Below are 26,797 nucleotides of genomic sequence, written 5' to 3'. Positions count from 1 at the left end.
TACTGTAACCATTCCATGCTGTAAATAAGTCTACATTTTAACTAGGTCTGCAGTTTACTACTGTAGGACTGTATATGACTAACCAGATTTAGGACATTGGACACATTTATTCATTTATTGTATTATGTTATATTAATGACATAGACATGTAGTGCTAAATATGGTGCTAATACAGCCACTGGAGGTCTGTAAATGTGAGGGACCCAAAAATGTTCAAACCCCACAAGTTAATGATAACAGTACCTGTAGTATTTTTCCTTATCTCTGAAAAATAAAGACATTTACTGTACCAATCTTGTAGAATGTGCTACCTACTGTACCTGTCTGAAGCAGTTTGTGTTCAAAAATTGCACATTTATTCTTTTCTCTTTATGTTTTTCTTTTTATGTTTCATGATGATGTGGCATCATTTGTACATACAGTACAGTACTTGCACTGCTTAAAGATAGTTACTCTTAACTGCCTATACTGTAGTTGTCATCTGATCAGGTTGTCATGTGCATATAGTTTCATATCAGCAAAGACATTGACATTTTTGGCAAATTTTGAGTATGAGCTATATTTCTAGTTTAACGTGTTAGGGGCATCATTAAGGGGTCTACTTTCACCCAGATTTGAACAATAATTTTTAGTTATTACAATGAGTGCAAGTTACAATCTCAGTGAATAAACAAACATAACATTTATGCTGGCTCCAACCCAGTTACCTTGGCTATGAGCCTGAATGTCTCTTTTGCAATTAAAATCAAATAAATCATATCTTGGAAAATCATTTGAACAGGTATATCTTTGTGACACTTCTGTCCTCACACAATGCCATAAATATGTCTTTTTTCCATTTTCATTTCACATTACAGATGTACAGAACATCCTTTAGAGGAACAGTACAGCACAGCATTGCGTTATGGCATGATGGATGTTTTTCAAGCAGATATAAGGGTTGGAACTGGAAGTATTTGTGTTGGATTGTTTCATTAATAAATGTGTGCTTCTCTACTTTACGTAAGATGATTGTCATATTTCTTGTTCTCCAGTGAAAGCTATGGATTTGCATAGTGAACGTTGTTAACATGGATACGGACAATTTTGAAATAGCTGATGTCAAAGCAGTTTCTCAGCTTATTTAAATACCATACATCAAGGACACAAGAGTTGGACAATGGGAGTAACAAGTATCCAGAATGTAGATATCACAAGGCTTCAAGACAATTGAACAAAATGTACCATAACAGACAACAACAAACATGGTGTCTCAGTAAAATGAAGTTACTAAGCTAGTGCAATGTATCATAAGAATTTATCTTCTCCATGGTGTCAAACATTGATTGTTGCATTCAGTGCGTTATGTATCTCACTCCTTTCTGTAGTATTTAGCATTGATTTGCATGTTCATTCATAGTGTAAGTAAACTACATAATTGATGTCATCAAAGTTACAACTGTGTCATATTAATTAACTAAATGATTGAATATTGGTTTCACTACATACTTGATTGTACACTATTTGGCTTTCCATGATAGCAATATCTGATCTTTTTAATTACTGTAGCTTGTTCAGTCATACCAGTAGTTCTAATGTGACATTGATCTTGAGTTATTTATTGTTGGTACAGAATAACTTGTCTTTATTTTGTATTGTGTGAGATCAATTTAACATAACATATATTGTGATGTCATAAGAGTGTTGAAGAGGTACTCTAACTTGCAGCTAGTAGTGATAAAACAGTTCATTTCAGTGCTCTCATGATAACCCCAGTCGGGCCCATTGGCAGATGGAGATAGTGGCAGATGGAGATGTTTGAAATGCAGGGGACATTATAGGGTCTTTTGAAGTTTTGTCAAAAGTTCTTTTGCATGTAAAGCTGCTATACTTATCATGGAGAAGTTCCACAATGGAGGCATGGCATCTCCTAGCCTTATTTGGGTATATATGTCTTTGCATTCCGTATTTGGAACACTGCCCTACTATTGTTTGTATTGCTTATTCTAAAGTTAGGTAAGTCAGTATTGTAACATGTTTTTATTTTTAACACATTGATTGCATCTGTACAGTTCTTACATTGAGTTCAACTATACAATAACAATGAGCAGGGAAAACTTACCACTATCTCACTTGCATTTCTTAATGTTCAAGTGACCATATTCATACTTTAACCAAAGCATTTCTTCCATATTAGATAGTGTTTATCCAGAGTAGGTTACAGGATATTTTCAAGGTGGGCTATGTAGTATTGTCCCCAATTTAGCATGCTATAATTGCTAGAATATTTAATATGTTCCTAGAGGTCTTTACTTTCAAATTGTTCTAAGGCATTCTAATTGAAAGCATAAGATGCCTGAATGTCCCAGTGAGGTAAGTTTCCTGGAAGGTGGTAATAAAACCAGTTTCAAAACTTTGACCAAAGGTAACCATATATGAATATCTGGTATTCTGGTTTATTTGGGGCCAATACAGCATACTCTGGTCGAGAGTTGGCGTGGAAGCCACCATATATTTGTAGTAATGCAGTAAAATGTAGTAAAGGCAGCTGGAGGAGTCCAGTTTACCCCTGTGCCGAAGGTCATTCATCTTTTAGGTTTTTTTGGAGAACACTTTAACCTTCCCAACCACAGAGCTCCCAACTGACCCACAATTCGCGGGTCGGACCCCCATTCTAACACCCAAAGCCCTGACCCGCGCAAGCATCCCAAAAACCTGCATTGTAATTGACAAGTATACATAAAAAAATTGCATCAAATTTGGACTTAGCAACCATCATTTCTTTAGCATTTAGCATAATAGAGTATAAAACTTCCTTTACATCATCATTTGAACCTCAAATTAGGCTATATTTCATTTCATTGGGGCGAGCAGCAAACATTTTCATGCCACGGGCAAGAATGAATTATCACCTACTACTCAATTTATTGATGTTACACACAAAAAAATGCATATTTCTCAGAAAAGTTTGGATGACAAAAGCCTTTCTAGGTGCCACCATTTCACATGTAGGCATCACCAGGATTCCAAAAAAAATAAAAAGGGGAGGGAGACACCCCCCATATACCAGTGGCGGATCCAGGATTTCGCCGAAGGGGGGGCCCAGATGGGAAATGCCTAATCGTCGTCCTGGGGGAGGGGTCTAAGGGGAGTGGGTGCCCCCCTCCCCTTTGGGAAAATTTCACAAAATATGGAGGTCCTCGGTGCAATCTGGTGCTACTTTTCGTGAAAGTTTGGAGTAAAATTTATTTCCAATAAATCATGTATTCATGGTTTGCCGGGCATATATTTGCAATTTCGAGCAATGAGCTGGGATTTAAGTCTTTGGGGAGTAGGTGGTGATGCAAACTACTTTTTACCAGGCTACTCCAGGCCATTTCATCTTGGATGCCCCCTTCCAGATGGAGACTATTGATGCAGTCAGAGTGCCCCTCTCACCTTCACTTTATCAGAATGATGGTGTACTCTTTTTGCAAATTTATTTACAAAAAATTACACGCACAGTGGCGTAGCTAGGATATTTTGAGTGGGGTCCCATGGGGGGCTGTTCTTTCTTGTGGGGGGGGCAGAGTTTACTATCTAAGCGGAGCGCCACCTTGGTTGGCGCGGAGCGTACAGAGAAAATTTGAGATTTCAACACCCCCCAGATCGCAGGAGATGGCACCTGTGAGGCAAAATAGCAACCAAAAAGATGTGCAACTTTGGTGACAGAAATGCAAAAAAAGTTTTTTCTCTTTCATGCTGACTGGCCTTGCCAACTCAGCCAGACTTTTAACTTGAGGGAAGTTGGCATCATTTGTCGTTTCAAGCTGTCAAGGCCTTTCTCCCAACTCAAACCCCTGTGGGCTACCGGTATATTTGCAGGATATGCCCACATGTGGACTTAAATAGCATTAGAGGAAGGGTGTGGAAGACTAACACGCATCGATGTTTCGGTAATGGTCCACATTGATGGCTCGGTGCTTATTAGGCCATTTATTGGGTTTCTTGAGGCAGCTGTCATCAGAATCTGGCTTTTTGTGCCAATCGATGACCGATAACATGTATTGGTATGTAAATATCTTCTTCATATATCTAGCAACCCTCTAAAAACAAATGAGTGGATTTCATTCCATTGGAGTGATCACTCGGCGCACTTCAAATTAAGAGTAAAATTTAACTCTATTGGAGTTAACCCTCACTCCTAATATGAGTGAATATAACTCTATTAGGTGTTAAGATTTACTCCAATGGAGTGGAAATTCACTCTTATACCGGAATGTGCTCAGTGATCACTCCCATGGAGTGAAATTCACCTATGTTTTTATCAGTACAGTACAGTGCATATCATCATAGACGTACGTACGTACGTACTACGTACGTTCGTATATCAGACGTACTCGATACCCACGATACGATACGGTCCTGGAGAAACTATTTCCACTCATCATTTTTTAAGGCGATACAGTAGTGAGTATTGAACAGGCCCAGCCGCATGTTTGCAGGAAATTCAGAATTCCCAATATTTTATATCTCTACCAGTAGTGAAAATCATGTTTCGACAGTTTCGTAGACATAAAAAGTAGTTTTGTGGAATATTCAATGACATATCAGGGGCGGATGCAAGATTTGTGACAGGGGGGGGGGTCTGACTGGTCCAGCCGCGCCTGAACGTAAGACTATCTAAGCGGAGCGCCATCATCGGTTGGCGCGGAGCGTACAAGAAAATTTTTGGCTTTACAAACCCCCCAGATGGCCGGAAACGGCACTTCCCGAGTATTCTAAGCAGCATGTACCTAGCCTGAAAATATGGATCTCATGTCTGCAATTTCAGGCCCCCCGTAGCTACGCCACTGATCACGCATGGGGCACTTTCCCTCGAACGCGGTAAAAAAAAAAAAATCAGGATTTTCAAAAAGGGGGGGCCCGGGCCCCCCGGGCCCCCCCTGGATCCGCCCCTGTATACCCCTCCCCAAGGACAGCAATTCGTGGCATGGACCAGCATTTGCCTTCTCAAGAGTTGGGAGCTATGCAACCATACCATTAACGACATGTCTCTATAGGCCCAGGGGATTGAATCCTTAGGTAGCCGTCCTGAGCTAGTGCGAATCATCAGAGAGAGGTTGTGGATGCTACGCCTTCGCACCATTCAACCTCATGGGCTCAACATTCAGGAAGGACATGACTAACTTTTCTTCATTCCCCCTCCTCCCCTTGCCCCCCTCCCCCCATTACTCCTCTTCTCATAGCTTTTTCCACCCCTTTTTTTCTCCACACTTTTCTGTCGTTGTCCTTCTCCAGTTTATTCCCTAGCCCTTCCCTTAATCCTCTCTTTGTCCCTCCACTGTTTATCTCCTACCTATCCTCTTCCCCTGTTGGTTTTTATCATTCATTCTTCTCTCCATCCCTTGTCTACTAATCCCCTTACATCTATCTCTTTGTGTTCACCATGCTCATCAACCTGTCTGTATTATGTGCATGTTTTTTCTACACAGGCTCTCTAGTGGATAAGCTGTTTGCTCACTGTTTTATTTTATTTTGAACTCAAGTATTGAAGAACTTTAGGCCAGAAGCAAGTCGTTTCGTCAAATAACAGTACATAAGCAGCACACATTCAGTCAAATGTTTATAGAGAATTACACGACGAAACTATTCGCATTTTATTTCTTCAGCAATTTCTCCAACAAAAATCGGCAGCACGAAATCATACGGGCCCATATGACTTTCCATAACAACTACCTTCTGCTACGAGCTGGTATAGCGTTTTCCCAGCAGTACAATATGCACTGTTCCATATAGCAAATCGAAAAATTGCGTAACTCGAATAGCACACAGTACAATTACACAGTGTGCCTATAGGTTACGTAACACTGAGAGGCAGATTAGAATCTCGGAAATCTGAAACCTTCGCGGTAATGTTTCCCATTTGCGTATGCTGTTTATAGCTAAGGATGAGAATGCCATATTAAAGAAATGAATATGTTGCCGCTGTGAGAAGAGGGCAGCATTGTTTTTATTTTTTAATCGGGGAATACGTTGAGACAAGATTTTTGATTTTAGCAATTTCCTAGCTGAGAGTGTGCCTTTAAAAAACACTCAGCTTAAAGTAGTGAAATGTTCTTTTCTCTATTGAAGGCTATGGAAAAACTAGTTGAAAAGGGCTTGGCAAAGGCAATCAGTGTCTCTAGCTGCAGCCAGTCATCTAATATCGAGATGACTTCATGACATATTCTATATTGTAGTCTATATTGAACATATAGGATAGGATACATGTAATACTACAATATTAAAAAACACTAAGCTTAATGTAGTGAAATGTTCTTTTCTCTATTGAAGGCTATGGAAATACTAGTTGAAAAGGGCTTGGCAAAGGCAATCAGTGTCTCTAGCTGCAGCCAGTCATCTAATATCAAGATGACTTCATGACATATTCTTTATTGTAGTCTATATTGAACATATAGGATAGGATACATGTAATACTACAATATTAAAAAACACTAAGTCTAATGTAGTGAAATGTTCTTTTCTCTATTGAAGGCTATGGAAAAACTAGTTGAAAAGGGCTTGGCAAAGGCAATCAGTGTCTCTAGCTGCAGCCAGTCATCTAATATCAAGATGACTTCATGACATATTCTTTATTGTAGTCTATATTGAACATATAGGATAGGATACATGTAATACTACAATATTAAAAAACACTAAGTCTAATGTAGTGAAATGTTCTTTTCTCTATTGCAGGCTATGGAAAAACTAGTTGAAAAGGGCTTGGCAAAGGCAGTCGGTGTCTCTAACTTTAACATTTCTCAGTTGACACGAGTAGTGGATCTCCCAAACAAAGTACCGATTGCAAACAATCAGGTAAGTTTGTAAATGAGTTTGTGATACCTCCAGATAGGAAACTTTATGGCTCTCATATTTGAATGTGGCTTTTGTATAATAAGTGCAAGAACTTTAGTGTTTTGGGTGGAGATCAAAGGTCATTTAGGATCAGCAGAGGGCAAAATGTGAAAATCTCAGATCTCCAGAACATGATCAAAGGAGGTAATAAATGCATGATGTGAATGCCTGATGTAGTGTAAAGTTGTTCAGCAATTTGGTGTTGATCAGAGTTGGTTTACGAGGCTCTCATATTTTGCATGTGGCGTCAGTACAAGAAATGTTTCCAGGCTACATTTATTACTTTACCCCGGATTGGAACATTTACTTATTATTTAATATTACTATGGAGACCCCAGCCGAACTATATTAGTTGTCACCAGCAAGGAAAAGAACTAGGTACCACCCGGCAACATCTTAAGGCTATCGTTTTTCCTAATTTTCTTAACACTTATTATATATTAATATTGCAATGTTAATGGTTAATTTTCTTGAGTAGCTTCCCTGTGGGAGCCACCTATGGTAGGGTACCCCAGGGTGACCGGAAGTCCATGACGGAAGGAGGGGTCAAAACGTCTGTGTGTGTGTGAGTGGGTGGGTGTGTCATTGTGTGTATGTGCCCAAATTTGCTTATTGGCTGGACCTATTGGCTTCAAACTCTGTGAGAAGGTACCCCAGGGTGAACCCTTGTGTCCAAGGACAGAAATCATTTTTGTCCTGCTTTTATGCCATGGGAAAATTTAAATTGACATGGAACCTCCACAGGTATAATAAAATTGTCATATACTATCAAAGTATGTGGTTGCCTAAGAACCAAGGTCAGCTTTTGTCAAAACTCCGAAATGGCCAAGCTGATTTTCTTCAAACTCAGTGGGAAGGGACCCTAGTGTCTCACAGGACCAAAGGTCAGAGGTTACAATTAGTGAAAATCATTTTTCATTCTGCATTAATGCCAAGGGGAAACATTGAATCAACATGGAACCTTTAAATGTATAAATGAAATGTCAAGTACTATCAAAATATGTGGTTGCCATGGGAACCAATACAAAGGTCACATGGTTTAAGGTCAAATGTATATTTATAGTCTATCTAGAAGAATGAGTAGTAATGCTTGGGTCAACTGGCTATGTTCGGACAGAATGTTGTCCAGATATGAAAAGAAAAGAAAGAAATATTGTATTCTATACTATATTGAAGTTTGCCAAATGTTAGAATTGTCAGTGTGTAATATAATTTGTTTCATAATGTGAAAAGGTAGTATTGGAAAATCTGTTCAAATGTTGAGCACCTTCTATTTGTGATTAGATAAAGATCATGCTGTACATGTTAATAGATTTGAAGTACTGCCTTGTAATAATATCTGCTATCCCAATAAAAACAGAAGAATGGCAACAGTTTAGGATTTGGCTAATCCAGGATCCGGTTGCAAAAGGTAAAAGATTATCCATGTTTACTGTTTCACTACCAAATTAACACATATATGTTCTGTTTGTCTTGCTTGTGTGCTTCTAAAGCATTGTTAATAGTATGCAAACCTTTGTTACATAAGTCAACCAAGAGGAATAACATTCAGCGGACAAATTTTACAAACCTTAACCAGTAATCATTCTATATGCTTTGTTTAGGTGGAATTGCAGCCTTACTTTCCACAAGAGGAATTGGTGAACTTCTGCAAGTCAAAGGGTATAACGGTAACAGCCTATAGTCCACTGGGATCTCCAGCCAATCCATTGTAAGTAAATAATTGGATTGTCAGACAAATTATTGTTGGTCTAGTAAACAGTAACAGCTTGTTATCTCTAGTACTTGATCCATCTGTCTGTCTATCTATCGAAGGGGTTCCCAAACTTTTTCTGGTGCTGACCAAATTTTAGAAATCGAAAACTGACCACTGTCTCAAAGAACAAAGTCACACACAGTATTATTAAACTCATATAGGCCTATTATCAGTATGGCTGCTGAGTCTGTTTTCAGCAACCAGGTTTCCAATATGTGGCTCAATGAATATTATTGTGACAGTGATGTTCGTTGCTATGCCGATTCCTGGTACTTTGTTTTCATCACTACCTTCGTAGAGAACAACTATTCATATAAATATGACAAAGATTACGGCTATCAGGAGCCAAATTGCCCTCTCTAACAGACACAGGTAGAATTCAAGCATCTTGAACCACAAAATGTGCAAAGACACGGACTGGAATATTTGTTTCGCTTCGGTATCTTGTTCAGTCTAACAAGCTCTTCTTTTGCGATGTTATCATCGGTGATGGTGTCTAAGGGTGAATTGAACAGTCTTTGGCCACAGTTAATGACTGGACATTGAGCTCTTGGAAGTAGTGTTTGAAATGACTGATCAGTGATTGGATATGTTCAGTAATTCAAGAGAAAGAGCCCCGACTTTGATTCCTTTGGATCCTTCCATGCTAGCTGAGAGGCTTGGAAGTAATACAAAATGGTTGCAACTCACTTTGTCTTTCAATAAAGCCAGTGTTGCAAGAAACCCTTTATTTTTTGATGGGCAAGCATCCTGTCCTTGCATTGTGTCCTTGCAATGAATCGAACAATTCAGGACATTGATACATTCAAAATGTCACTCAAATAGCTCAACTTGAAACCAGTTACTGGACTCCATTATTGATAGCCATTCATTCTTCTTCTTCTTCTCTTTCTGTAAGAACTCTAAACTCTTTGTGCAACTCGTAAACACCCAGAATAACATTTGCCTGGGCTGAGAACCATCGCACTTAAGTGTAGAACAATAACTTCATGAAATCAGCGTCCACATCATAACAGAACTTTCTGAATAACGTTGTGTTTAGTGCACATGACTTGATGTGTTCACTTGTTTTATCTACTGTGACAATACGTTCATGAAGCTATCAGGCATTGTGCGGGCAGCCAGTGCTTCCGGGTGGATCATGCAATTTATCATAAAGTCTGCACGAGGGCCACTTGCTGTAATTTGGCTTTGAAGCCAGAATGCTTCCCAAGCTTTGCAGAAGCTCTATAGGTTATCGATCCAATTCATTTATTGCAATAGAGTTCTTCTTGATCGTAAAAGTTTTTAATTTTGTGGTTTCGATGATAATCGTAACCTTTGCATTCATGATGACATACCTGTGTAAGAAATCACCATGGATACATCACTGAAATAATGAAATGTTCATAAAGATTGTGTGATGATGGAAAGGAGCTACAATTGTTCTGCATCAGTGGGTGAAAGACATTGTTTGTTTTGGTAAAGTAAATTATTTGATTAGTTTTACTATAAATAAACTCTAGTTGTTGGAGGTCGAGAGGGTTTGGGGTGAGGGTGAGTGGGGTTGGAGGAGGTTTGTATTAACTTTCAAAGCTGCTTTAGTTTAGGTGTGTGATATTTGGATGAATGTTTCATGGAGAAGTGTGAAATGTTTTTGTCATCTTTGTAAAGAAAGGGCCATCTTTTGTGCTACTAACCAGCTCAATGTTATTATTATTACCACATTCTGGAATCAACTGTATGATATCTGTTGCATTAATTTTGTTTATTTTTCTGACCTACTTTGTGTTAGTGCGGATCCTAAGGAGCCCAAGCTCTTGCAGGATCCTGTGATCTTGAAGCTTGCAGCAAAGCACAAAGTCAGCCCTGCGGTGATCTGCATCCGTTATCAGATAGAGAGGGGCATCATCGTCATCCCAAAGAGTGTAACCATCAGTAGGATTCAAGAAAACTTTAAGGTAATGTTGAAATATTTTATAGGGTCTTGGTTTGAAAAGAATCTTTAGGTTGACTCATCAATGTCATTTGTATGACCTTAGGGCTGATCTGCATAATGTAAGTTTAACATGTTTACAATTATTTAAAGGTTCTACAGATACTTGTGCTGGAGGTTTGAACACTTCAATTTATTTTTAGCCATTTTGGAATTTCAAACTAAACAAAGTAAAGAGAAGTGCTTTGAGGATAGTGTTAGATGTTCATAATTAACTGATCATTAAAGCTGAAGTGTGAGGTACCATTATGTTGACTTTCAAATAGATTTGAAGAATAGTTCATAGGTTTCTTGATTAATCATTGAAAACACTTAAAATAATATACCACACTTCAGCAAAGCATATATTTATGTGATATGCAGATTGAGAGAAAATGACAGAATTTGAAACTTGCCACAAAGTTTCAAAAAGTCAGTTTTATGCATTTAGTCAAGAGTGCTGGAAAACAATACAAGTTTTTGTCATTGTAAGGAAAGTGGAATGGTAAAAACTTCTAAGAATGTTTTGAAATCTCCATCTCTACAAGTCTTGCAGATAGGTATCTGAACATTTCTGTGGTATATGTGGTCTATCCCTATGGGACATGTGGTCTATCCCTATGGGATATGTGGTCTATCCCTTTGGGATATGTGGTCTATCCCTATGGGATATGTGGTCTATCTAGAGAGTGATAGTATATTGATGCAGAATGAGCTCACAACCATGTTTGGACTGCTTACAATGTTGTGGATTGAGGTTATTTCAAGCTTCATTGCTATTTACCTGTAATTCAAATCAGTATATACTTACTTTTACACACAGTATATATACTTTGTTGCATTTTTTGGATTATTTGCTATGAATATGAAAATCCACTGCACTAGTCTTTTATGTGACCATTTCTTTGAATTTGTAGCATTTCTGAAAGCTATACTGAAATCTTTTTAACTACTTACCAGTTGTTTTTACTGGTTTTCAATGGAAGTACATCATATCTGCTAGTATAATGGGAAGCATTTCTTCTCCTCTAAAATGGTGCATTCCACTGATCAATAGCTAAATCATGTTGATAATATGGGTCTATTTGGCATGATGTGTTACATTTAACTTTGTCTAGGTATAGGTACATGAACATACAGTGTTAGTTTAGGCCAAGATTTTTCCTACCGTGTAGAGTAGGTTGTAGTGTGACATAGTACCATTATTACTGCTCTCCTATAGTTGCATTAGGTACTTCACAGTAGTGACAGGGCAAGGATTTCAGTTATAGATTGAGTATGTATTGCCAGAACAGCTTTTTCATGTGTGCCGTCTACTTTTGTAGGTTTGTAATCGTGAAATCTGTCTGACGTTAAATATGGTTTCTTTCTTTCTTTTCCTTATTAAAATGTTAAATTTGATACAATGATTTTTGATGTGTCATTTCGCAGGCTCTGGATATCAAGTTATCCTCAGAGGAAATGCAGGAATTGTCGGCACTTGCCAGTAGAGATTTTCGATACATTACGTTCCCACCGTGAGTGCACCATTGGATATATATATGATCATTTCAAGGAATAAGATTTGGATAGTATGCAAGTTTGGTTTCCTGAAAGGGATGACGATGGAGTCACTCTTACATATCTTGCAATATTAGAGGGGGTCCACGTATTGCAATATTGAAGGGGGTCCACGTATTGCAAAACTGGAGGGGGTCAACCTATTGCACCACTAGAGGGGGTCCACGTACAGTATTGCAAAGTCAGCAATGACTACTGTCTGGATCGCAAAGTTGATAGCTGCTATTATGGTTAGTTTCCTCCAACACGGCAGCATGTAGAATTGTTGTAATCATGCTGATGCCATTATTAATGAGGTAAAAGTGTTGTTGCATACGGTTGAAGAGATATGACCATTATCAGAATTTATGTTAAGCCCCGCCCACTTATTAATATGCAACATAGCCCTATATAGAAAAATAGGGATCATCTACTGACCATTACCAACATATATCCCAAGTATGACATTAATCAGGTCAAACTTCCAGAGTCCATGCATGCTAAGTTCTTTACTGCTAGCCATATTACCATTACTGTTACATTTCATACTGTAGTTTTGCTTCTGTGTTGGTTCCAATACTTTGGCATCCATCAGAACCTTTGCAGTCAAGTTGGCATGTGAGTGCGTTTGTGTGTGTATGTCACGCCCTAAGCTTGATGTGCTTGATGTCACATATACTTGGGATATATGTTGGTAATGGTCAGTAGATGATCTCCATTTTTAGCTCATACCAGCATGCTGGTGTGAGCTAAATTGTTACAGTGCGGCGTCTATCACTCTATCACTCTATCCGTCAACAATTGGTAAAACCGCTCCCACTCGCACAGTGTTTGATGGAATTTCATGAAACTTGGACACAAGGACCATTGGGTATAGGGCCATCAGAGATGGTCCAAAATTTGGGGTCAAAGGTCACCTGTGGGCCGTAATGGGCCATTTTGTGGAAATACGCAAAATGCTTCTTCTCCTACAGATTCCATGGTACAATGTTGAGGGTTTGTCACGATAGTACTATGGTAGTTTTACCTTCAGGATGTTCATGAATTTGAGATCAAAGATCAACTAGGGGTCTTTTGTGACCCGGGCTGCGGCCCTATATTTTCAAATTGCTCCTGTTCGTACAGTGTATGGCCAATTATAATGAAACTTGGTCACAATGTTCCTCAGGATGAGAGTTACGAGGGGTGTTTGGAAAATTGAGGTCAAATGTCATTTAGCGGGTCATCGGGGGTCATTCTTTGTAATATTTTCAAATATCTCAATCTCCTCAAGATTTTGATGGATGATATTCAAAGTTGAACTAATGATTGTTGGATTGTGTATGAATAAGGTGATGCCTAAAAATTTTTGGTCAAAAGTTAATTAATTACAATTAATCCCCATTGTTTAAAAAATCTTAGCCTTCACTTTTTGCCAAAGCTCCTTTAATTTGTCTCCCAGTCTCTGCAGTGTTTGTTTACATTTGTGGTTAAGCTCTGCAGAGGCTGTTAGTGGAATTAAAGCAGGACTGGGAGTTGTTATTAACTGTTGAACTGTAAGCATGAGAGCCCTATAGCCAATCAGCACTTGCCGATTCTTAGAAGTCTTTGAGCCTGAGGTATGTAGGCAGCTTGTGAAGTTATGTCTTGTAGGGAGTGCTTGTGAAGTTATGTCTGCTAAGGTAGATGGGAGAAAGTTTAATAGGGTAGGTCAGTGGTATTGTTTGAGAGAGTGGGTAAAATAGGATTTAAAGGGGAAAATAGGAATTATAGCCAGTGGTGTGGCCAGGATTCTGCTAACAGAGGGGGGGGGGGGTATCCCTCATGGGCCCAAAATTGGTTTTGTGGGCCCTACATTTTTTAGCTCGAAAAGGTATGAGCTTCTGCACCATTGGTGCTCTAGTTTAAGGTAGGCCTATGGAACGTTGCATATTAATAAGTGGGCGGGGCTTAACATAAAATTCTGATAATGGTCATATCTCTTCAACCGTATGCAACAACACTTTTACCTCATTACCTCATTAATGGGAAATCTTCATTTTACCTCATGAATATTCATGAGTGGGTTGGGCTTGATGGGAAATCTTCAAAAACAGCTTGTAAGATACACAATATCCCATAAACACAAGTTCAATCAATGTCATACTTGGTAGGAAGATGACCTCCAATGAGTATATGTGCCCTATTGTTTTTGGTTTCCATCAATGAATGTTAATGAGTATCAAGGACTTACCATAAAATGTTAAAAATGTCAGTATCACTGCAACTGCATGTCTGATTTAGGTTATATTGGTAATGGTGTGCATGTTCTTAACAACAAGTTTGAAGTCATTTGTATTTATGACTTTATGGGAAAATCAGCTTGTAAACATGATCAATGTCATACTCAGTAGGTAGATGCCCTTTGATGAGTAGATTGAGTTAGGGTCCCTCCTGAATATTAATGAATGGGCAGGGCTTTCCTACAATTTGGTGCATGCTGGTATTGTGATGTTGGTACAAAATAAAAACAGTTTCATTACACTTTGTCATTAATATTCATCAAAGTGCAAGAAAAGGCTTTAAAACACATGACAAGAACCAAAAGCTTTGTGGTTTTCATCCTTCGCATATTAGTTTTGTCACACTACATTCAAACAATCAACCATTTTTTTTTCTTGTGCATTCATGAATATTGATCAGTGAAAAAAACATTGTGTTTTATCAGATGTCTAGTACATCTGATTAGCTTTATACATATGTAGGCCTACTTGGATAGTAAAATGTAAGTACAGTATATAGTTACAGTATATACTTATGACATCATGAAATTTGACCACATTAATATTCATGCATGTATCTGTTTTTAAATGATGTCTCTAAATAGACTTTGTCAACATAATATACAGTCAATACATTATCCCTCTTTATTGTGGTGTGCACAAGTTCATTAATATTAACATGTATGGCTTACCACACTATGTATATTTTTAGACTAAACATTTTTGGTTTTGATGATGATCTTAACCTTTGCATTCATGATGGTGTATATGTGTGTGTGTGCATCTGTGATGCCCAGCTTGTTAACATGATATCTGAAGAAGGGAAGGTTGCACTACTTTCATATTTGATGTGTAGAAGTACCACATTAAGTACAAGAAGTCTATTGTTTTTGTGAGGCCAAAGGTCATTTGAGGTCATCAGAGGTCAAATTGTGAAAACCTTGTAAACATGATATCTCACTATTGGAAGCTTGGGCAGATCTCATTCTTAATATGAAGATGTATGACATTAATTACAAGATGCCTATTGTTTTTGTAGATGTTAAAGGTAATTTGGGGTCACCACGGGTCAAATTGTGAAACCTTGTTAACACGATATCTCAAGAAGGTAACCTTGGGCAGATCTCATATTTTATATGTATTTGAACCACATTAGGTAAAAGAAGCCTATAGTTTTTGGTGGAGGTCATTTTGGTAACCAGGGGTCACATTGTGAAAAACCTTGTAAACACGATATATAAAGAAGAGAAGCTTGGGCAGACCTCATATTTGGTCAGTAGAAGCTTCACATTGAGTACAAGAAGCCTATTTTTTTGGTAGAGGTTAAAGGTCATTTAGGGTCATCAGAGGTCAAATTGTGAATACCTTGTAAACATGATATCTCAATATTGGAAACTTGGGCAGCTCTCATACTAGTTATGAAGGTGTATAATATAAAGTAAAAGAAGCCTATTGATTTTGGTGGAGGTCAAAGGTCATTTGAAGTCGACAAACGCCAAACATTTACTTCACTCCCCTCTCACATGTCTCTCTTACGCACCTTCCCTAAACATAATGTCCCAAGGGAAGCTTGGACGGATAGTATTTTAGGTATGTAATTGTACCACATTGAGTATAGGCGTCTTATTGTGAAAACCATGTTTTACACAATATTTCAACAAGGACTGAAGGACAGATGTCATCTTTAGTATGTTGATGTAACACATTTAGTACAAGAAGCCTGTTGTTGTTGAGGTCAATGGTCATTTCAGGACAGCCTGTGTCATTGTGAATTTATTGTTTGTCACATCACACTGGTTTTCACTGTATAACTAAGATCAAGTACATTGTACAGTCTCACTATACATTAAATCAGATTCATGAAGAAAACTGCTACTGTTACATCATTGAAACCACAATGCTTTTTGGAATTCTGGTTTACATTTTGGTCATTGAATCCTTTCCAAAAGCAAAAGGAAATTTTTGCAGTCATTCTGTCATGTGTTTGTGTGTGATGATGCCAAGAATATCATGATTGAACTTCATACTTCATATGTACATCCCCCTTGTTGAGAACCCTTTTGAAAGTAGTGGAGGTGAAAGGTCATTTGAGGTCAGCATAGGCCAAAGCCTGACCAATTTGTAACATGGTAATTGCAAACGTAAAGATTTAATGAACTTGATACTAGTTGTAGATCCACGTTAGTGCATACAAGAATCCTTTATTCCTTGGGGGAAGTGAAAGGTCATTGGAGTCAACAAAAGTCAAATTTGAAAGCCTTGTAATAAAAAAATGCAAAGGTGAACTTCATACTTGATATATAGGTATCTTACTGATACAATAGTCATTTACAAAGGTGGACTTCATACTTGATATATAGGTATCCTACTGATAACAATAATCATTTGTCTTTGACAAACTTGTGTGCAAAGGTGAACTTCATACTTGCTACATAGGTATCTTACTGATAACAAAAGTCATATCCAACATGAACTTCATAATTGATATATAGGTATCCTAATGATAACAATAGTCATTTCCTTGACAAACTTGTGTCCAAAGGTGAACTTCATACTTGATATATAGGTATCTAACTGATAACAATAGTCATTTACAAAGGTGAACTTCATACTTGATATAGGTATCTTAGTAATAACAATAGTCATTTACAAAGGTGAACTTCATGCTTGATATATAGGTATCTTACTGATAACAATAGTCATTTACAAAGGTGAACTTCATACTCGATACATAGGTATCTTACTGATAACAACAGTCATTTACAAAGGTTAACTTCATACTCGATACATAGGTATCTTACACATAACAGCAGTCATTTACAAAGGTGAACTTCATACTCGATATATAGGTATCTTACTTATAACAAGTCATTTACAAAGGTGAACTTCATACTCGATACATAGGTATCCTACTGATAACAATAGTCATTTTCAAAGGTGAACTTCATACTGGATATATAGGTATCTTACTGATAACAATAGTCATTTACAAAGGTGAACTTCATACTCGATACATAGGTATCTTACTGATAACAATAGTCATTTTCAAAGGCGAACTTCATACTCGATATATAGGTATCTTACTGATAACAATAGTAATTTTCAAAGGTAACTTCATACTCGATACATAGGTATCTTACTGATAACAATAGTCATTTACAAAGGTGAACTTCATACTCGATACATAGGTATCTTATTGATAACAATAGTCACTTTCAAAGGTGAACTTCATACTCGATATATAGGTATCTTACTGATAACAATAGTCATTTACAAAGGTGAACTTCATACTCGATACATAGGTATCTTACTGATAACAATAGTCATTTTCAAAGGTGAACTTCATACTCGATATATAGGTATCTTACTGATAACAATAGTCATTTACAAAGGTAACTTCATACTCGATACATAGGTATCTTACTGATAACAATAGTCATTTACAAAGGCGAACTTCATACTCGATACATAGGTATCTTACTGATAACAATAGTCATTTACAAAGGCGAACTTCATACTTGATATATAGGTATCTTATTGATAACAATAGTCATTTACAAAGGTGAACTTCATACATAATATATAGGTATCTTACTGATAACAATTTAGTCATTTACAAAGGTGAACTTTATACATAATATATAGGTATCTTACTGATAACAATAGTCATTTACTTTGACAATCTTGTGTACAGTCTTCTTCTCAATTTTTTCAGATATTTTCATAAATGTTATAGGATATCACAATGCTATTTCACATGTAATACACATGTTTGTTACATATGCATGTGAAAAAACTGTTTCTTTAACATTTTTGCCGTTTGCAACTGCAATGGTTCTCTCTAGCATTATATCTGGTCTTAATAGGTAGTAAAGGGTATCAAGGGGAATAGGGAGTGGTAAAAATATATCTAAAGGATAGGATGGAATGGTCTCAAGTTATCAGTGGATAGCAAGATAGGTAACTAAGTTATGAAGAAGATACCATTAGGGAATGTTCAGGTATCAATTAGGCACATATGAAGTGCTATGGAACCTAGGGAACATCTCAATGGGTATCAAATGAGTATCAAAAGGGCATCAAGAAGAGGCATTAAGGTATCAAAGGAGTTATCCTGAGGATGTTGTCAAGGGGAACAGACAAGAGGAACAATTAACATGAATTAAGAGAGCATCAAAAGGGGTATTTGCCTATTTGGAGACTGTATTAGACAAGTTTTGTTTCTTAAGGATATCATCCATGCACTAATAGTTACTCCACCATTTTGAAATTTGATATTGCCTGTATTCTTTTAGTTGTTTAAAATGCTTAACAGCTGTTCTTAAGGCCAAAATATTTTTCACTGTTAAAAGTGTCTTTCCTGTTTTTCTTAAGTCTAAATTGCAATAACTAGAGAAAGTATGAAAAAAATTACATTCAAAAATCTATAAGACTTTCAGACTTCCTGTTAAACCCTGATTAATCATGTAACAGATGTAACAGTTAATCCTCTATTGCCATGGTAATAATGTCTATTTTGTTGGTTTGCTTTGTTTTCTAGGTTGAAGTCTCATCCTGATTATCCATTCTAAGCTGACTGCGAAATGAACCTGATAGCCATTCATATCTATCATCCTGCATTCCTAAAACTCTCCCAAGAATCTGAAATATTATATTCAGTATGATTTATGAAAATCACGACGTCTTCAAAATTCCAAGGGAAAGAACCTAAAGCCAGATCAGTATTACCGCATTCCCACTTAATTTTCTCTTTTAATTGTTGACATCTTGCTTAATTTGTAAGAATTTAAAAATAGGAGGAATATGTGCTTTACAGCAAGTTTTAATTTGTTATCATATTCTTTTCTTTTTATTTTCCTTTTGCTCTAATAACCGTGAAAATCAAAATGTATTTGACAGTATTTGACATGTCACTTCTAACACATGGAAGACATTAAAATTGTTTACCAAGGGTTAATAATTGCCACAGTGGATTCATCAAGGTTGTTTTCTCTTCAACCATTCTAAATGGAAACTCAAATTCTTGTTGGTAATGAGGAGGGTTATCAGGAGCTGATCAGGGCTACAGTTACTGACACAACTTTAACTTACTCTGATGCTAATCCTAATCTTTTGTGGGAAAGTTGCAGTATCAGTAAAAGAACTGTTTCTATTATGTTCTCTAAAGTACAGGACAAGATTAGCAAAGCTGACGAAAAACAAGTCTCGAATAAAAATCGCTTTATATGACAAATGTTTCCTTCTAATCCAACCAATGAGACTAAAAGTTTACTATGTAATGCTAGAGCACACTGCCTTCTATGACTTTAAATTAAATGGTATCATTGTTTATTCAAGAGCTCGATGGGTAGAGAATGGGGGGAAGAAAATCTTTTTTTCAAGTCTAGAAAAACGTGACAAAATTTCTAATACTGTTGATGCAAAAATTTCTAATACTGTTAATGAACTAAGTACTGAGGAAAGTCATATTTTGAAAACTTCCATGATATTTTACTAGAGGCAGAAAACTTCAATTCCAATCTCTATACTAGACAGTGGCGTCGCCTGGGGGGGGGGAGAGGGCATGTGCCCTCCCAAAAAAGTCGTGCCCCCAGTTGCAATTTGAAGTGTTAAAAAAAATACTCAAACACTAAATTTATCTGCCTCAATTAAGAAACATAAATATCGGACAGACTAAGCCCGAAAATTCTGGAACATAAAGTTACTTCAAGTTGCAAAATATCGCACCAGATTGCATCTAAGGACCCTTAATTAATTTAAAAAAATTCCCTCCCCTAAGACGGCATTCACAAATAAACATTGTACCTCCTAATTAAGTGCTGTGCCCCCACCCCACCCCCCTTATGCCTACAATTAAAATGTCTGGCAACGCCACTGATACTTAAGATAACATTGTGTATCCCTTTAAATTTTGTCATGTTTCGAATTATCAACTCTCCACTCTTACCAATGATCAGAGGGCTAATTGCGAAGGCCTTTTTTTTTCTTTTATCTTGTTTGTAATAGCATGAATGCAAACTGATTTATAAATGATTCTTTTTTTTAATTGGAATCATGAGTGGAAATCAATAAACAAAAAATCTTCAAATCAAACTTATAACTTTCAATGTCGTGTATTTCTTTGGGTATGTCTCATCACCTAACGTTGGCTCAACGACATTTCAGGTTGTAACCGTTGTATTCCGGGCAGACGAAGGTTACTGACTCCTCGATAAGACGCTTTACCTAGCTACCAGCCCCAACATCTGGACTAGTCCAAACCATGTTCACATGACACTTCGATAAGACGCTCTACCTAGCTACCAGCCCCAACATCTGGACTAGTCCAAACCATGTTCACATGACACTTCGATAAGACGCTCTACCTAGCTACCAGCCCCAACATCTGGATTAGTCCAAACCATGTTCACATGACACTTCGATAGGACGCTCTACCTAGCTACCAGCCCCAACATCTGGACTAGTCCAAACCATGTTCACATGACACTTCGATAAGACGCTCTACCTAGCTACCAGCCCCAACATCTGGATTAGTCCAAACCATGTTCACATGACACTTCGATAGGACGCTCTACCTAGCTACCAGCCCCAACATCTGGACTAGTCCAAACCATGTTCACATGACACTTCGATAAGACGCTCTACCTAGCTACCAGCCCCAACATCTGGACTAGTCCAAACCATGTTCACATGACACTTCGATAGGACGCTCTACCTAGCTACCAGCCCCAACATCTGGACTAGTCCAAACCATGTTCACATGACACTTCGATAGGGGCCGTTTGGCCAATGAACAGGGCAGGGCAGTGGTTCAATTGATTCCTACTCCTGGAAAGGTTTTAAGATATGTCAAGAATTGGCGCCCCATAACGCAGACTATAAAATTGTTGCAAACTGCATTGCTTCCCGCATAAAGCAGTTTTGAATGAGGGTAGATTTATAGGTGAAAACAAGGTTAATACAGGATCTTATCTGGTATTGTGAAGAGAAATTCATATCTGGTTTTTACTTTTCTTAGACTTTGAAATGGCATTTGACTACCTGGACTGGAATTTCATTCAGCATCACCCAATCCCCATGGCTTTATCAGTTAAAAATGTTGTGTTATAATTTGTAAACATTAATTACACTCAGGCGCGGCGGAACGGAAAAATTATTGGGGGGGCTAATGTGTGGAGACTATCTAAGCGGAGCGCCACAATCGGTTGGCGCGGAGCGTACAAGAAAATTTTGGGTTTTTTCAAACCCCCAGATGGCCGGAAACGGCACTTCCCGAGTGTTTTATGCTGCGAATACCTAGCCCTAAAATATGGGTCTCAAGCCTGCAATTTCTCAGATTGCACGTTAAAGTCTGTAAAAACATTGTAATTTGTATATTCGATGGTGTTTTAAGAGAGTTGCTATTACTCGTAGTGTACTCGCAAAGGCGTTTTTGAGTGTAGTAAGGGCAGTGGCGGAGCTAGGGGTATTGGTCAGGGGGGGCAAGAATGGTCTATAGGGGCGCTTTCGACACTATCTAAGCGGAGCGCCACCACAGGTTGGCGCGGAGCTTACAGAAAATTTTTGAGTAAAGATACTCCCTCGATTGCAGGAAATGACCCTTTTCGGGCCTTGCTAATTTGCAGATAAACGGAGAATAAATAGGTATCGTCGCCATTTTGTCGGAAAATTACACCAACAGAATATGACAAATGTCAATAGGTATATGAGAGCGCAATAAAATAGTCAATAATCGCGAATAAGTAAAAAGTAGTGAAAAGCTGAAAAGGGCGCCAGCAGTCCATTTGAGTCCGTCAAGGGGGGGGGGCATCCGCCCCCCTGACTGTATATATGGACGCTCCGCCATTAAGTAAGGGGATGTTGGAGAACTGGCTGAAATGAGGCAAGTCATTGGCCTAAGACGAAGTTGTGTTACGCTTACCGGTACTCACACTCACTGCTTCCACTTTTCACGGGGCGTGAAGACGCGGTTGGGGTGACAATGTGGTCTATAGCTAGGGGATGGGCCGAGGGTCCCCCAGCAATTACTAAAATTATTACACCTATATAGTATACGTGTGCATCGGACAGATCGACAAGTATGCATTGAAAAATGGGCAGATGCACGTTTCGGAGCCTTGGTAAATATTGGGGGGGCTTATCATGCATTTGCCCCCTCAACTTTTTCATTGGGGGGCTGAGCCCCCCCCCCCCCCCCCAAGCCCCCCCCCCCCCCGGTTCCGCCGCCACTGATTACACTTACAACCAGTGAGAAGAAATTACAAACAGAAAACACTTTCCGTACACAAACCTATGCACAACGATTTACTAGACTAACCACACGACTCTACAGCTTCTGTCCATATTTTAGCGCACATTATAACAGAATATGGATGACGCTTGAATGCAAAACGCTAAAACATGCAAATTAAACCGTCCTGCTCACCAGTAAAACATACGGACAATCTGTCTGTCAAGTGATGTTATATGTTCATTCGACGATTGACTTTGATGAAACCTGGACACAATATTGTTGGATGTTGGGCTTCTTTCGACCACCCGAAAATTGAGATCATTACAGTCCATTTTGTGGAAACCTTCAAAAGGAATCAAGAGAAACCTATATTATAGTCTTGTAATACTCTTTTTCTCTCGTGCAAACTGTACACGTACTGTTTTCCAGCGAATATACCAGTTTTCAAAATTGGAAATGATGATATTCATGCCCAAAATAGCATTTTTCTAAACAGTTCGAAAGTGGTTAAGTCACTTTCGGAAATTATGGCCGAAATTCCCTATCCACTCCTTTTTTGTGTCTTTTGTCAATAACGATTGGATTAAATATCTTTTCATCATCAAATTCAACTATTACCAGACATATAAATTGGTTAATGACTGAGAAATTGACCTTCGAAAAAGTTTTACTTAATTAAATATTAATGAGGAGTGACGCCAAGAAACCCCCTGCATATTCTACAAGAAAAGAAAAGCACTTTTCGCACCGCTGGGGACTAACTGTTATCATCATGATGTGACGTCTAGTCTTAATTAAATTATACATAAATAAAAGAGTTGAACAAGGAAACGATCGGTTGTAATAGCTCCCAATGAAATGGTCATCGTTCGTGCTGGGAGTAACTTCAAACTTGAAAAAAAAGTCCCAAATAACTTCAACTAGTTTAATGATATTTTCACATTAGGCTGCACGCTACAAACCAGGACTGAAAGTAGCTGAGGTGAACAGGAGCTTTGGAAGGGAAGGGGTGGGTTAGGAGGGGAATGGGTGGGGTGGGGTAGGAGGGGAAGGGGTGGGAGGGGTGGGGTAAGAGGGGTGGGTAGGAGGGATGGGGTAGGAGGGGTGGTGTAGGAGGGGTGTGTGAACAATATAAAGATATGAGGGGGCAAACAAGATAAGTGCTCGTTAACTTACCTGTGGTAATGTATGTTCTTACTTGGAATTGAATCGGAATGGAACAATTTTTCTGTTACAAATATGATTTGTTTTTTGTGTGCTGTATACTTTTTGTTTAGCTCTGCAACTCCCTAGAAATGATTGATCAGATGAAAGATAGCAACACCTCCCCCCCCCCCACCTCCATTTTAGTTAGTGGCCTACAAATCATGATTTGTGATTTCAGTTATATTTGCGTCTGCCTATAGCATATCTTGTTAGCTGCGTGCTAGAAATGTTTCTAAAATTAAAGTAGTTTGCCATTGCTTATATGAGTTCAAAATAAAAATTAGTATCATATACGGATATCTTTTGGCTAGTTATTCTTTGCTGTTTCCAAATTACTTTGTACTTTACCATTCAAGTTTTCTTTTTTTATGAACTCCAATATAAAAGTTTCATTTAAACAATAAATATAGTTTGTAAAGATCTGATAATAAAATAATTTTAGTTTAAAATGTTACATACGTAACAAAACAAGTAATATATGACTGATATACAAGTAAGTCTGTACAATATGTACACCTTTTCATTTTTTAAATATTTCAATTATCTTTTTATCTGCTTTAGTATAATAATTATAGGTATTTTCTATAAAATAATGCTCAAGGTAAAATTGTCATTCTAATGAGTTCTAAACATAAGAAAGTGTCGAAAGTCTGCATCCACAAAATAAAAAAGTGGCTTCCTAACTTCAACTTGGCTGTTGTTCATTTTCTCAAAGTACCCATTAAATTCTACATTTTGAATTTCTCACATAGTATTATGTATCTACATGGATGTGTACTACAATCATGTAAGTGAAATTTTAAGCACAATAACCTCACTTAAGCAGCTTTTTTGAGTTGCCTGACATGTGATATATTTTCTGATTCTACTTGGATACGAAAATCTTACTATATTGTCCGTCAATTGCTCTAATACTTGCATGTGAGAAAATGAAACAAGTCTGGTAGATTTTACAAACTTTTAGTGTAAGTTTGATTACCAATTAATGTAAGAAATATCTGCGACAAAATAGTGAAATTAATCAAGATCATGAAGTACTTGCTTATTAACCTTCATTTCATGATTTTTTTGTAGAAGGGTGGCTGAGTTAAATGAACTTTAATCTCATTTTATGAGAACATTTGTGTCGCTGTGTTGTTTTAAGAACTTACCGGAAACGATTCCGTTGTAGGTTGGCAGGGGTTATTTGCCATCCAAATATCTGGAAGTAAAAGCTGGTTAAAACATTGTTTTTAGTGTTCCTTGATTTGTTTAAGACAACCTTTCCCTCTATTGTTTATTGTGTAAACAGTCTCGGTTTTCCCACGGGATGAATAACTGGCATTACTTCCTTACCAAAGTGATTCCTACGTACAAATCGAAACAGGACTTAGTATGAAGAACAATATCAATCGCAAGTCAGTATCTTAGATTTCCTTCCTTTATATTCCAAGTGTGCAACATGTCTATGTCGCTTGACCTTTACGATTTGGAATGTTTGGTTCCCTTGTATTTCTTCTATATAATTGTATGATGGTATGATGTGGTTAATACCAATTGTTACGCTCTCATTTCAATGCTACAGGTATACAGCGAAAGACGCAACGATGAACCTGAAATACAATTCAGTAAAATAAAGAAATCAACATCCGTAAGTTTGTTTTGTTTATTTGCTGTCATGCTGGGTTTTGTTCCTTCTTGTGTTGCAAATACCAGTATGAGAAAAAAACGGACAAGTTTACAGCCAAGGTATTTTCCCTTTTTGTCAGGCGTCCTGATTTTTGAGTTGTCACCAACTTTAGCGAGCAATTCTCGAGTAAGTCGTGATAAATATACTGAACATGATTGAGAGAGCGTGTATAAACTGAGAGCAGGGATGTATGTGTTAGTGAGATGGATAAAAAACGATTTCACTAAGAACTTAAGCTTATCGATCAAAATTGAAGGACTGAAAACTGTCAAGTTTCTGGGTTGTGTTATGGTTTGAACTCCTGCTGATATTTTTCATGTTTCTTCTCCATCATGAGCGTTAACTTTTATACTATTAACAGACAATACTTTGAAGACGAGGGTGTAAGTTGCCGCCAATGTCACAAATTTATCTCACAAGAAAGTGAAAAAGACTGATCACACTTATTAGCAAACCCAATACTGTATTATGAAATGTTTCTATATACAACAACCTAACACAAACAAGACGTACTAGACATGCGTTTCTAAATTCCAAAATGTTAGATATTTATCATGTTTTATATTGATGTTATACATACTATAACTCCATCTACGGCGTGAAAACAGCAGAGAGAACATACAATAGCGTTGACTCGCCTCGAAAATGTAAATATATATCTTCAGAATTGACGACTGGTTAATTTAGGCCTTGCAACATACTATAAGTTTAGCAGACGATAAAGGGCATTTTGTAGTAAATGTAAGCTGCTCAGGGCACTATTAGAGGCTTAACGGTTAAACAAGACTGTGTTCTTGGCGGCAACAACCCGGGGTTAACAAGAATATCTTCCGGTTGATTAACATTAACACATCCATGCTGAGAGTATCACCGTCAACACATGTAATTTTGGTTAGGTTATGATTTGGTAAGAGTTAGGAAGCCAACAGCGGCTATACAACAACTCCACGGAAGACTCCATCCAACAATACTGCACAGCAGCAATTTAGACATTTAACAAGAGAATTTGCTTCCTGGTGACATGTTTTTGGACTGAAACATTGTGGTCGCAAGTTGTTAGGGTGGGGGGGGGGGTCAAATCGCTGCACCACACCTTTGCCAATTTGGCTTGGTGCTCCGTCTGTTCTCCCCACGGGTCCACAGTTAATATTTCCTTTGAGAGGTTTTCATGAAACGTTTTTCTGCTACATCGTCGACGAAACAACGACTTCGGAAAGCCTTAAAGTCATGTGACTGCGGCTAGTAACTGACGATTGGACTTAACGTGTTCGAAGCTTTCCTCCCAACCATTATATGAGAGTATTTATTCACCCAGTATGTGCTATTTGTATTTCTTTACATTAAT

The 26,797-nt window shown here is 37.8% G+C and overlaps 1 protein-coding gene across 2 annotated transcripts in view; it reads left to right on the top strand.

Moving 5' to 3' along the window:
* The window catches only part of LOC139966822 (aldo-keto reductase 1B-like), a 32,492-nt gene extending 12,048 nt beyond the window's left edge, over nucleotides 1-20,444 (top strand). For both annotated transcript variants that reach the window (XM_071970202.1, XM_071970201.1), the window contains exons 5-9: nucleotides 6,697-6,816; nucleotides 8,460-8,566; nucleotides 10,386-10,551; nucleotides 11,997-12,082; nucleotides 18,885-20,444. In XM_071970202.1, coding sequence (XP_071826303.1) covers nucleotides 6,697-6,816; nucleotides 8,460-8,566; nucleotides 10,386-10,551; nucleotides 11,997-12,082; nucleotides 18,885-18,915 — 510 coding nt within the window. In that variant the 3' untranslated portion in view covers nucleotides 18,916-20,444. The remainder of the gene's footprint in view (nucleotides 1-6,696; nucleotides 6,817-8,459; nucleotides 8,567-10,385; nucleotides 10,552-11,996; nucleotides 12,083-18,884) is intronic.
* The last annotated feature ends 6,353 nt before the right edge of the window (nucleotides 20,445-26,797 follow it).

This window comes from Apostichopus japonicus, chromosome 4 (assembly GCF_037975245.1).
Source record: "Apostichopus japonicus isolate 1M-3 chromosome 4, ASM3797524v1, whole genome shotgun sequence".
Classification (NCBI taxonomy): Eukaryota; Metazoa; Echinodermata; class Holothuroidea; order Aspidochirotida; family Stichopodidae; genus Apostichopus; species Apostichopus japonicus.
This window is presented reverse-complemented; position numbering and strand designations above follow the sequence as displayed.